The sequence below is a fragment of the Mustela nivalis genome, assembly GCF_964662115.1.
Source record: "Mustela nivalis genome assembly, chromosome: 10".
NCBI classification, from domain to species: domain Eukaryota; kingdom Metazoa; phylum Chordata; class Mammalia; order Carnivora; family Mustelidae; genus Mustela; species Mustela nivalis.
The window spans coordinates 52,809,898-52,824,045 of record NC_139029.1 but is presented as its reverse complement, the minus strand read 5'-3'; the positions used below and the strand labels follow the sequence as shown (position 1 = coordinate 52,824,045).

Below are 14,148 nucleotides of genomic sequence, written 5' to 3'. Positions count from 1 at the left end.
GGTTAACAGTCATAACGAGTGCAACTGGGTGAGCCAGTTAGGCTTTCCCTAGAGCAAAAACAACTGAGAGGCGGAAGATCAGCAAAAGATCTAGGCATGTAATACATTCCACAAAAGCATATCTACTGAATATCATGCATTAAAAATTAATCACTAATATTCTGTGGCTATTCAAAGAAAGGCTACAATAGAGAAACTTCCAAGTCACAATGCATTCTTTTTCCAATCTGGTTTCTGAATGCAGGCTTACCCCAAGTTTAAACCTTTACCTCCACGGATTCAGTCCTTATCTCTAAGTAAATGATTCCCAAATTTTTACAATCGATTTACTCCTAGATTCATCTACATGGAAGGTGCAGGACCTTAAAATTGAGAGGTCCCAAAAGTAACTCATTTCTTTCTCGTTCTCTTGGATACCCATTTCTCCTGGTTTAAAACAGCACCTTTCTCCCTGTGTCTCAGGATGGAAGTTTTCACTCCTTTCCACATCCTAGTAGATTTCAAGTGATTCTACCTTGATGATGTTTTCGGAATCTCAGGATGAAAACGGTACTGTCAATCCCTTATTACTTCTCCTGAAGTGCTTCAGCAAATTCCCAAATTTCATCAGTCAGCTCAAGCCCCTGTGCCTCCAGAAGTTATCCCAGATTCTTCCTGGTTACAATCTATCCACTATTCACTCATTCCAGCACTTTTTTACATTCTATTATGACTGTTGCTATAGTATGCATTTGTAGGAAGTGCTCATCTCCTCCATTTCGTGTAAATTCCTAGAAGGCAGAAGCATCATTTTCCCCCATCATTCCTGCACAGGGGCTTAAGAGCTCTGAGGACATCATGGAATGCTTAGTGACTACTGGAATGGAGGAGTGCATGTGTGAATATTCTTTATCTTTTCCCTTCTTTTCATCATTGACCCTAGTTCCCTTTTTCTACTCTGGAGAACCATTTACCTACACTTCAGGTTTTAAAATTTTCTACACATAACAACTCTTCTTTCTGGAGCTTTGTGCTGATCTCATTAGTTCTCTATCAGGTAACTATAGTCAGTGCCCAGGCATGTGTAATTCAAACTCAGGGTTCATCTCTTTTACTGGGGAGTAAAAGTCTTCGATCTTGAGCAAGGCAAGGCCATCTGGCATGCACATACACACACACACAAATATATATATATAATTTTTTTTTTTTAAGAGAGAGATAAAGGGCTGGGGGAGAGGGAGAGGGGAAAGATAGTCTTAAATAGGCTCCACACTCTGCACGGTGCCCAACTTGTAGCTTGATCTCACAGCCCTGAGACTGTGACCTGAGCTGAAATCAAGAGTTGGATGCTTAACTCACTGAGCCACCCACATGCCCCTAACATTTATATATTTTAAACTTATTGAGTTACTCATTTTCTTTCGACTGAGGGACACATTCAGAATCAACTATGTATTTTGGACTGTTATGGCCCTAAGTGAGTCTCATGGAGATACAAGAGAAAACTCCCAGGCTTAGTCGGTACCAGAGACCAGAGAGATTACTCTGGAGACCAGGAAAATAGCAGACATAATAAACAGATGCATCTTAGGTACAGAAGCCAAGCTAGACTTCTGGGAATCTTCCAGTTCGGTAAACACGTCAAGGTACTAGAACGACGGCATTACTTAGGGCATGGAAGCTCTGTGCCCCTTCCCCAAATCTTGCCCCATGTATGTCTTTCATTTGGCCGCTCCTGAGTTGCAGCCCTTATAATAAACAGGTAATAGAATGTAAAGCTTAGTTCTGTGAGCTGTTCTCACAAATCACTAAACCCACGATGGGCGTTTGTAAGAACTCTCACTTTATAGCTGGTCAATTAGAAGCACAAGTGACAAAACCTGGGACTTACAATTGGCATCTGAAGTGGGGGGGGGGCAGTCTTCTGAGACTGAGACCTTAACCTGTGGGGTCTGCACTAACTCCAGATTGTTAGTGTCAGACTTTTTTAGGGTAAGGGGGGAAGCGCATACATCTGCTGTCAGAAGTGTTGTGAGTAGTATAGAGAAAGAGCTTCTCCTTCACTGACTTCCTGCACAATTTCCAGCATGCCAGCCATGCAGTAAACATGAGTGAGACAGGGAAACTGCCTCACAGAGCAAGAACCCAAGTGACATATCAGCAGTTGGTCAATCTGGAGATCTTCAGAACCAGGCAACTAATTTCTTATGAAGCAACAATGTGAATTCTGAAACCCTCAGCAGATCTGCCTGGTAGAACATTTTGCAGGTTCAGTCTCACTTAGCTCTTAACAGGCTCGGCCTATTTAGAAAAACTCTCTGTGATCTTCAGTTATTAATAGAAAGGATTTTACATTTCATATTTGCCATGTAGTTTCCATATAAATATTCAGAATAACTAGGGAGTGTGATTTTCCTATTTTTAATGAAGATGGTCTTGCATCACTGTTTTTTTATGTTCCTATACACTTTTTCTTAACCTGGTCATACTTAACACTGTCATTTGCTGAGGTGGGGACTCAATAACTTTACCACATCGTTGACTACAAAGGGCCTACCTACAGAGGGTGGGGGGTGGGGACAGTTAGTGGACACTTCCCACTTAAAGAATATTGAGAAGTTAACAAAAACAGTTACTCCTCAGAAAACAAATCACACCTTCCAATTTTCCTTTGCCTAGTGACTCTCAGATAGATAAATTAATATCCCCTGGCCTTATGTGAAAAATTTGACCCATTTGCTTCTTACAGGATGTGATTTCTATGTCATGGTAAGGAAAGTTGTGTTGTCCATGACTATGATTTTGTCTTACCAATTATCAAGTAGGGATATTTAAAACCCTAATAAATGAGGTCAGAAATTTAAAATGTCCAAGAGTCAACATTTTTCACATAGACAATGTAATTCCAAGGAGGAACATGTAACTAACTGTTATTGTAGAGATAATTAAAGTCATTACAGAAACAGATTTTTCCTCCAAGGGGTCTAGAAAAGAAGTTGGATGTCAGGTAGTGCTAGTGCGCTGAGCATGGGGTGAACAGGAGACCAAAGGTCTTCGTGGGGTCAAAGACAGGGTGTAGTTAGGGAAATCCAGAGCTGGGGAATGGTGGTCAGGAGATTTGGGGAAACCCACCAGAACCCCTGACATCAAGGGGCTGTTGCAAAGACTGAATGACGTCATGTATGCAGAGCAGAACATCATCTTCTGTCTCCAGCTAGGCCACCTGGGTTCAAATTCCCACAGTGCCCCTTCCTGGCTGAGGGATCCTGTGAAAGTTACATATATTCTCTGACTCTTAATTTCCTCATCAGTGCAGATGAAATGACATAATACAGGAATGTACTTTGCACATAGTAAAGCACTCAAATAATATTTATTTATTATGACCCACTATTTTTATACCCTCAGGTTCCCCTATTTAAAATTGCAATCTCCAATACACTCCATTGAGAGTGTATTTCCCTATTTTATTTTTCTCTGGAGAACTTACTAACATCTCCATGCTATATATATTTTACTTATTTATCTCCTTATTTTTGACCCTCCACATTAGAATGTAAGCTCCCTGACTATAGGGATATTTTTCCATTTTGTTTCCTACTGGGGATTGCTTACAGAGAGTACTAGCACACAATAGTCCTCAATATATATTTGTTAAATGAAAAAAAAAATCATTGTCTAATCTAGCCTTGGTATATAGAAAGGATGACAAATTGTTGGTTATGAAATAGCCAAAATGACCTTGCCAGTGGGGACCATTTCCAAGATCCAAGATGTGGCCAGAGGTGTGGATTACTGAGTAGCATGGAGAGAAAGTATGTTGGAGCTCAAGAAGTCAAAGAGACCCTAAAACCAGGATGTTGGCTGGATCATCCACATCAGTCTATGTCACAGGATAAAGCTAGGAAGCAAGGTGAAGAAGAGGGTAAAAAGGGGCTTCCTGCTTCTCTAAGCCTGCAGTTAAATGCAGAAGAATGTGGGTCAGCAGTGAACAGCAAGAAGGAGTGGTGGGCGGTGGAATCAGCAGGTGGGCTGCACACAAGCCAACAGGAGGTGGTCTGGAAGTGCCAACAGGGAATTGGGAGAATTCAAACAGTGCCTTGGAGCCCCATGACATATGGCCCACAGAAGACTGGAGAACTTTCCAGGGAGTGTGCTACAGAAGCGATGGTCTCCGAAGAGAGCTGGGATTCAGTTAAGGAAACAGGTGGGCGAGGTTGGCAGAGAGCCTGCGAATGTAGAGGAGGGTGTTGCTAAGGATGTGACATTCCTGAAGGCGTGATAGGGGTGAGAGCACGAGCAGGAGCACAGAACAGTCTAGAGATGGGTGTGCAAGAGGCTGTATGCTCAGAGGATGGAGATAGTATTCAGACACAAAGACACTTAAGAATCGTTACAAGGTTTTTTGTTTGTTTTTCATTACCAGATAGATACAAGATGATTTTGTAGTTAAATAAGCTAATCAAGGAGAGGGACAGCAAATTTCTGGAAACATCTTCATGTTAAAAATGCTCTAAGGATTTGTTCAAATGTCTAACAGTAACATCTTCCGCTTGTTATGGAAATATCTTTCCCTTCTTTCCATCTCAGAAGAATACTTGATAGCTTCAATAGGATATACTCTTGGATAAATTAATCTGAGTCATTACCTTTCACAACTTTTTTTTTTTAAAACTCAACTAAAATAGATTAAGATATTACTGAAATTGTTTATCAAAGTGAAACATTAAGAAAAGCTTTGGAACTCTTGTGGGTTAGAACTGTTGTTTAACACTTTTCTATCTTTCCTGTTAAATCAAATTTGAAAGTATGAAGCATATCATGTTTATATCCAGATAAATTCATAAGCCAATGTTCACTAGTTGGTTGGTGAGTGGCTCAGACACTTACTTACTGTAAGAACAAAGGCACTGTAAGAACAAAGCAATGAATGAGACCAGCTAAGGTTTTGAGCACTATAGAAACAGTATTTAGATGCCAATAAATAATTATTTAAAAGCTGTTTAGAACAAGTGAATAATCTGATAATGAAAATGATAGTATGAATAATACTATGAATAATACAAGAAAATGATAATATGAATAATAACAAATGTGGGCAAAACCAGAGTGCCCTAGGAGAATATGCTAGCAGTGCTATTGGATAGAACATGTGGAATGACTGTCCATTTGGAGTTTAGAATTTGGGTTGGGGGACTATTCTCAAGGGGACTTCCATGTCATTTATCATCACAGAGGAAAATTTAAAAAATCCTTCCAGCTTGCACTAGGTAAAAATACCTGAGGCTAATATATGTAAATGGTGAAAACAAACCTTCTCCATTTTTTTAAAGAAAGGTTTTATTTATTTATTTGTCTATTTTGGGTGTGTAGAGCTAAGGGGGAGAGGCAGTGGACTCTGCGCTGAGCATAGAGCTGATGCGGGGCTAGATCTTATGACCCTGAGATCATGATCTGAGCTGAAACTAAGATGCTTAACCAACTGAACCATGCAGGAATCCTACCCTTCTCTATTCTTAAGACAGCCATTCTCGTTCAGATGGCAAAGGGTTAGGTTTAGTTTCTCCTAAGTCCCGAAGTTCATTTTAATGTACTTTTATCTGCATAAGCATTTCTTAATGAGATAGTAGGGGCAAATATTTGTGATATGGCTGCTCGTATAGTCCCTCTGGAAGCCTTTTTTATACTTCTTTGACTTGTGCAAAATCCAAGATGAAGGTAACACGGTACTAGAGAAATAAATACAATTTATTTCTATTAAAACACCTTCTTGCATGACTTTCTTGATTTAACAAGATGCTTATGAGATACAGATCTTACTAATTAGAATGGCTATGTTACCAACTTTAGTTGCCTACTATTATGTTTTATATTATATAATTCTTTTCCTAAAATAAAAAAAAAACGTAGTTCACATTGATATTCCATACAGTTACTAATACTTATATTTGGTTGATAATATATATTTTGAAAACAAACAGACCAATAACTTAAAATTATCTTTAGATAGGTATCTTCAGAAAAAGTCTCTCTCTTTATTTAAAGAAACCTAAACTCAAACACAAGCAAACGAGTCAATAGATACTCTAAAAGCAAAACAAATGGAAACAACAAACACGTGGAAGTTCTTTTTTGGTGGAGCCCCAATTACTTGAGGCAGGGTTGACAATATCATATTGTTCAATTTCCTCATTAAAACAGAGCCAACTATTCTGCTGCGGCCAGCCTGAACACAAGAGAGGGCCTTTACATAGGCAGGTACTTGCTGTACTTTGGGATTACCAACCAATTCAACTGTAGCTTCTCCTTTTGAGAAGTGCTGATCAGTAAAAAGACACTTGGGTACTATTTAATTCCATCTAATTCAAATAGAAAGTTTAGAAGGTCATAAGTTTGTGGATTTTGCATCTTAGTTATTACAAAAGTAATGACCCGAGGCAATGAAGACTTCTGATATCATGTAGGAATCATGCATCCTCCCCTGACGACTGCCTCTTCACCTGTCCTCCATCTGAGCTAGGACAGGATATCAGATATGTGAGAAGCTTTAAATCAGATTACTCTTTTCTGCTGCTGCCCAGGCAACTCCAGGCTAAGGACTTCTACTTCTCGGACCATCTTGCAGGGAAAATTCACCCTTGAGAGAAAAAAAGCCACACCTCACAAGCTACTTAAAAATCTTTATCAGTCATTCTGATTTTTAAAGTTGCAATAAAACACGCACTCATGTTGGAAAAGTTCTTTTTGCTATCGTAAAACACAAAGACAAGTTCAATGTTTAGAGTCGACTCTAGAATAGAATACATTTTGGCCAACTTTTGATCCTAGGAAAAATTTAGTTACTTAAAATGGTAGGAAGTAGAAGTTTAAATGACACATATTTGCGGGTGAGACCACCCACAATTAAATTAAATTATTTAGTTTTCCCTACAATTAGCTTGAATAGTATTTTTTATCAAATGCCAAGCCTATTAAAATGATTTAGAATTCAACATAAAACAGAAGAATGCTAATCGTTAATTCAGAATATAACAAATTATTCAACAGTGAGGTTAAATATCTGGCATTATATTTATGTAAAGTCACCTTAATCTTCTAAAATGACAAGTCCAGCGATAGTTGTACATTTTCCTACAGCCATGTCGGTTGCAATTTCAGTAGATGCAAATAGAATTTACTACAGTACTCCTTTTTGCTCTTTTCCTCATTTTTCTGATCTCCTGTGCAGCATTCCTTGTCATAAGACTATGTATACATATTTATGTTTTACAATGACAGATGTCATATCTGAAATATTAGTTATCCAAAACAAAATTAAATGCCAATTCCAACCAAAAAGTCCTTACATTTGTCATATTCCTGTCGTATTTGCAAAAGAGTCTGGAAAGAGCCCTGGTTGACAGAGTTAAGTTCCTTGGCCAAAAAAGGTGTTTGTTTGCTTTTTTTTTTTTTTTCTCCAATTTAACACAGTGAATTAAGTAACCAATATTGACTACAAATTGGCTTGATTTTTTTTAATATGAAAAATTGAAGATCCCATACAAACCAAATTCATGTCATATTTTCTTTAGTATTTCATATTTTCTAAGTAGCCATAGCATTCGTATATAGAAGGTGAGACCAGGTCTTTTGGAAAGAGAACTGGGATTTGGAAATGCAGATGGGAAAAAAAGGATGAGGGGTGTAAACTAGAATCTGGTATGCTATGTACTACTTACCTTCAAAAGTCAAATAAAACTTTCCTCTGTCAAACCAAACGAGGGAAGGCTGTTCATTCTCTGTATGGCCAGGAGTTGAAGCGGGATGGGAAAGGTTAAGGAGAGGGAGAGAGAAGGACACAGTATGAGTTACAGGTCATTAATCTTACTATGGGGGAGGGCGGAGGCACTACATGCCATTAGCGTGCAGGAGAAAGGGAAGGCTGGTAGTCTATGTTTTGGTTTTGGTTTTTAGTTCGGGAAACAGAAAGCAAAAGCAAAGCTATGGAGGCCTAAAGGGATGGGCACGTGTTGTTGGCAGCTTGATACTTGGAGCTTGAGCGCATGGAGTGGAAGTCTTCCTGGCCATGCAGGGGCGTCAGCATATTTTAACTGCACTAGTTAGGGCAAATGGTCATTCAGCAATTGCTGTATCCATTTCATCTTCAGTGTCATCCCCTTCTATATTTTCAAAAAGATAAACTCGGTGTTATGGGTTATATCAAACTTAGCTTAGGTTTTAAATGACATTGCATTTCAATTTAAAGTTCATGGAAGATGTCACACCATCTTCCGCCCCTCGCCTGGAATCACCTTAGGCATCCAGACACAAAGCACCCTTCACCTACGTACCAAAGAGAAAACAAGATTACTGACATTCTTCTACTGTATTTTAAATCAAAAAGCAGTCACTGGACATGTAATTCCGAGCAGTTAAATTATTCCTTTCTTTGTAAATTCACAAAGCAGTGGCATCTCACCTTTTTCAAACCTTTTGAGAAACTGTCATGCAACCTGCTGCTTTTTAATATGTTCATTTAAAAAAAAAATTGGTGGAATGAGTTCCACAATGAAAAATAAATAGATAAGGTGCTTCTGAGAGGCACCAGACACTCATGAGGTGAGTAGCATGTCCATGAAGTTTACAGCATTCAGAATGGCGTAATGGCTTGGATTTTTAAAGTCTGGGTACCTAGACATCACTCAGCTAGCACCATACCTGCCAGCGTTTCACAGCGCCTTTCAAACGAGGGCAGTTTGTCATAAAAAACATCATCTTCTGACACTACGAACCAAAGAAATATAAAGGAATGGAAAACAAAAACACAAATACAAACCCCAAATGAAATTAACAGTACACTACACTGGTTGAAGCACAGAAATGATATTAATGGAAAAAGGAAACAAAACCTAATATGCTGGGATAAGGATGAGAGGATACAAAACAAGTGATGTGCTTATTTTATGATGGTTCTATGAGAAAAAAAATTTAAAATTTTAAAATTAAAAATTCAGTATCTGTGAATTTGGCTGAAGTCAGATCCATGGAGGAAATCACGTTCCCACCTTTTCAGGGAATTGTTAAAGGCATTATCATTAGTAATTGTCTTGTGTAAGTGCATTTCACTCAGACACAGTTCTCAAGTGGCCAGACATATGTCCATCAATAGAACCTCTTGGTACACAGGGTCACTCAGAATACAACTTCTCTCTCCCCCGATGGGTAAGAGTAAGCTTTCAACAAGACTAAAAAAAAGCAACAGTATAAATCTGAGGTTGCTGAATGAAGTATCCCATTTCAAACTCATCGGTATCCAAATTTAGTTTGCCTTGAGCCCGTCTTTAGTTGTTATGGCCTAATAATTTTGGACAACATTACTGTAATTCCATCTTTGGCTATGGTATCCAGCTATGGCCAAATGTCTTTGTAAATTGATCACAACAGTTGCTCTGGATCCCAGCCATTCCAGATCTTTGCACATGGTCTCCTTTCTCACCAACTAACAAACACAGGTAATTGGAGTTCTATGCTTTGTGATAAAAAAAAAAAAAAGTGCTTGATTCCACAGGTGTTAAGAGTATTATAAGAGCTTAAATTAAGAATTGAATAAAATCTATACAAACAGCATAAGGGAGAATCCTCCCTACAATGTAGAGAGGATAAGGAATTTGATGAGGGTAGTAAAATTATTCTGTAAACATTGTTTCTTGGAAAAAATATCCCACTGGCTTGCCTCCTTGATTTAGGAAGCAAAGCAGGAAAAGAAATTCTTTGTCAGTTTTTAAGGTTCTAGGATAGCACCTGTCAATCAGCATTTATTATACAGGTGGCTTCCTTGGTGGCTAGAACAAGTTAACACAATGCATATAATATTCATAGGAGAGGAACAGGGCATGGCACTAAGAAGGACACTCCATAATCTGTCCAGAAAATATGAAGCAAAACAGTTACGTTGGCAGTAACTGAATGTTGCAATACTCTTTCATCATACCTGTTAGTGGGAAATGATGGAGGATATTTCTTCCCTTTGAAGAACTAACTTCGTATTTACAATTTCTTTAAAATGAGGAGCCTCCATCATGATGAGCACTGAGTAATATATAGAATTGTTGATCACTATAGTGTACACCTGAAACTAATATAATACTGTATGTTAACTATATGGGATTAAAAGGAAAAACAAACTTAAAAAAGAAAGAATAGAAGGCAAGAATTCACATACCCCCAAAAATGGGCCTCCAATATTGCCATTTGGTTTTTGAATTGAAGTTACAAAAGAAGTTACACAGAGCTGAATAACATGCTCATAATTTTTTTGTGGTGGTTGTGGACATTGAGGGCTTCAAAGAAAACATCATAACTAAATTGGAAAACTTAACAGGTGAATTATTGGATGGCTCTGTGGTTGCTTTAAATAAGGGCAACACTCAAATTAAGTACAGAAGAAAAGAATTTCCTTAGGAACTAACAATGGAAATTGCCTCAGATTGATCTGGGATGGGGAAGTCAGAACTAGAGACATCTTTCAAAAAAAAAAAACAAGCATATATATATATATATGAATAAAATAAAGTAAAATAAAATAAAATTATATATATACATATATATGTATATATATAATAAGAATTTTTAGTTGAGACCAGGGATATCCATCTCCAAAGGTCTTTCTGTGCAGAGTTATTGGCATTAATACAAATATTTTTAAAAGAATGTTCATCCATTTCAGAATTGCCACCCAGCCTGGAGGGACAAAGACTTGGATAAGATATTGTAAGATTTAGATGCTACAGCTAATATTCCAGTACCAAATATAAATCACTTTTGCTTAGAGTTGTACGCCAAAGGAAACATCAAAATCCACCTACGTTTCCTTTGATGCCTGTAAATGGTTACTTTTCATTCATTCAGATTTCTGAGAGGATGTTAAAGATGCAGTTGAAACTGCATAGTTAACAGAGAAGGAATATAATTAACAATTAATAATATATGTATTTTTTCATTTAACAATGAAAAAGTTGTCTTCATGGTATTGTTACTACATTTGAGTACTAAAAAGAAAAACAAAACAAAAACCCCTAACTCTCAGCCATAGAAATAAGAAAAAAAGTAAGAAAAAAAGTAAGAAAAATGGATATTGAAGTTAGACGTAACTCTGTTTATCTCTAAATGTCTAAGAGTTTGCTTGTTTCCTAGACTAATTTTAAACATTTTTCTCTATTCCTGTAAAATTAGTAGGATTTTCCCCAAAAAATCAAATAGTGAAGGTCTTCTGAGTGTTTCTAGTGCAAAAGGAGTATACTATACTTCATAGATTCTGATATGTGCACTTTTTCACATTTAATATCTCTGGAATTGGAATGAGTTTGAGAATTAAGTGTGATAAGAAAGCACTGTTAGCTTACTTTGAAGTTTTCCCCTCCCTTTCTTAGTCATACATAAAATAATAATGTATCTTCTTAAATTCAGAAATGCACAGAAAGTCCTATTTTCAGGTGCACCATCAGATTTTCTACTTTATAATCACAGCTTTCATGAAACATTTTATGTCCAAATTTTGGGAGCATATTCTTTAAAAAGTTTAGTGCTTGGATTGCATTCCACTATGCGATAAGCCAGTACAAATAAATACATACAAAATTTCCACCACACTTGACCCATTGGCTCAGATGTCATAGGAAATGTCAAAAAAAGTATTGTGTGGTAGGAGGGAAATGTTGAGCCACCAATCTCAAAAGTTTGCTGCTGAAATTCTCTATCCCCCGCAAGCCATTTGACTGCATGAAGTTGACATTCCAAGTCAGTCATGAATAGTCAGCTCTTTGGTGCTGAACAGCCAAAGCACATCCTCTCCAAAAAGAGATAAACAGCAATACATAGGAGCTGCCAGGCACCCATCTGACAGGACATTTACGTCAGAGGGAAGTGGCTGTCAGGTGACGCACAGCAGCAGGAAGTAAAGAACAGGATCATGAGGAAGAGGACAACCAAAAAAACAAACAAAATACAACAACCCCCCCCCCCCAAAACCCCAGAATCAAACAAATCAGAATGGTCCTCAGCAATGAGGCAATATAAGTATCTTCTTAGGGAGATATATATATATATATATATATATATATATATATATATATATATGAAATATTATATTATATAATTAACCCCTCTGTCATTCATCCTGAAAGAATGCATACTGGTTGTGCTAAGAATCAAAGTCACTGGCCAGGATTTGAGACTTCTGTGGCAGGGAGTATAAAAACACATTGTATAAAACATGGACACAGTTCAAATTCTCTGTGTGTGTCATTTTCTCTATGAATCTCAATGAGTTTAAAGAATATGTTAGTCAGTCATCTGAGGTCAGTTGAGGTCTCCTTTGCGAGGGAGAGTTTATGCTTCTTACTTTCCTCTCTGACCATCTAGGAAAATCAGAGTTGGTGGGACAAATAGTCTTGAGGAAAAACCAACCCCAAACAAAAGCCTCCAAATAAAACAAAAACAAACAACAACAACAACAACAAAAAACAGAGCAAGAAGGGGAAATGGCTGTAGCAATTAGGAGTATTAAACAGTGTCCCCCCAAAGTTGGGACATTACAGAAAAAACAAACAAAAGACTCCAGAGAGAACTGACTGAACAGGCATCTTAAAATAGGAAGCCCCAAGTTACCTCAAAGGATGATGCAGAGAAAAACGGAACTTGGCTATATTAATAATGTTGAATATCTGTTCATGAATAACTGACTATATTTTTACCAAATTTGAAGGATTGTTCGGGGCTAGTCTGATTAAAAATAGAGAACACATGATATAATTGAAATTCTCTTTGGGGCCCCTATGAGGCACACCTTCATTCATATCCCTGGGAAAATAGGGAATTCTCCAGAAGAGCTTCAGGCTTTGATCAAAGTACTTCTCACATGGTCATGCTCTTCTTGGGTAAATGATAGCAGGGATTTATTCAGCTTTGAGTTAATGATTCCCCCAAGCAGTGCAGGAGGGGCCAGCTGGTTGACAATATGGAAGACTTGGAGGGGAATTCAGACAATAAAAGAAGCCAGTGGGAGAAAATGGAAGGGCAGAGCCCCAGGTTAGAGATACCATGCAAACACGAGAGAGACAACTGCTTATGGAAGACGGGTAAAGAGGTCCAGAGAGATGAGCCTTGGGAAGAGGAAAGATGAGGCATTTAAACCTGGGAAAACCAACCAGCTGAGCAGCCAGTCTCAACTCTTGACTTTCATCACACCAGAAGGAAAGAGGCACAAAGGCATTTACTGAAAATGCCAGCAATGACTTATTTCTCAGGGAAAACTGACCACACATCACTGAAATGCACTAGAAAAGAATGTCACAAAGTTTGCTCAAGTCCCACAATGCCAACACTTATACCATCTGTCAACATAAGGACAACCAAAAGTGATGAAGAAATGAAAGCTTTAAGAAAATAAAAGATTGAATTTTGTGATTTCTCATGTGGTACACGACTAGAACTTAAATAAACATTCCTCCTCAAAGGAGACTAGTTTTATTATAGTAATAATATGCAAATTACAGGACCTTATTTGATGATTTTTTCTTTACTTTTATGAGTAGCTCTGTATGGAATAGCATAAGAGAATTCCTGCAAAATACAGGTGTAAATGATCTTTTATTTGTTTATTTGCTTAGTTGAAGCATTTTGCCTCCTTTGCTGAGAAGGTGCTTTCAAGAGAAGAGTCAGCTGATAGTAGCAGAACACAGAGCAAAACAATTTCAACCAGAAGTACAGGGCCTTGAGGTTTTCAGATCATACAAAATAGCCATTCAAAACAACAAACGGATTAAAAGACAGGAGATAATTTTTACCAACTGTGGGAGTGGTGGCTGCGCTCAAGGAATTGGTGGATGATATTGAAGAGGTACTTTCAGCTCGGGCAAGGGGTGCTATCGGAGGAGGGCTGGAAGAATGTATGGGAGGGCTAAAAGGTCTGGGCTGCAGGAAGAAGAAAAGAGAAGAAAATTAGATACACTTGTTCCGTGTTATTGACACCTTCCAGCCCTGGATATGACAACTCAGGTTCTTAACAGAGTATAGGCGACACCATTTTTATTTTGAAATTGATTCTATCTCTACAGGGGCTTGTGGATGGAGTTAGAGGAAACACAAACCATGGTGTGATAGCTTATACCCATTTAAACATATTTAAATACA

The 14,148-nt window shown here is 37.8% G+C and overlaps 1 protein-coding gene and 1 long non-coding RNA gene across 26 annotated transcripts in view; one reads left to right on the top strand and one right to left on the bottom strand.

Annotated features, from left to right (window-relative positions):
- The window catches only part of LOC309842333, a 367,302-nt gene that overhangs the window by 52,341 nt on the left and 300,813 nt on the right, over positions 1-14,148 (top strand). The window lies entirely within an intron of this gene.
- SGIP1 (SH3GL interacting endocytic adaptor 1) overlaps positions 1-14,148 on the bottom strand; it is a 211,562-nt gene that overhangs the window by 45,815 nt on the left and 151,599 nt on the right. For 11 of the 25 annotated variants that reach the window (XM_082686365.1, XM_082686373.1, XM_082686354.1 and 8 more), the window contains 3 exons: positions 13,803-13,929; positions 8,677-8,742; positions 7,698-7,757 (listed from right to left, as the gene is read on the bottom strand). In XM_082686365.1, the coding sequence (XP_082542491.1) occupies positions 7,698-7,757; positions 8,677-8,742; positions 13,803-13,929 (253 nt within the window). The remainder of the gene's footprint in view (positions 1-7,697; positions 7,758-8,676; positions 8,743-13,802; positions 13,930-14,148) is intronic. The other 14 variants (XM_082686359.1, XM_082686363.1, XM_082686376.1 and 11 more) reach the window with 2 other exon arrangements.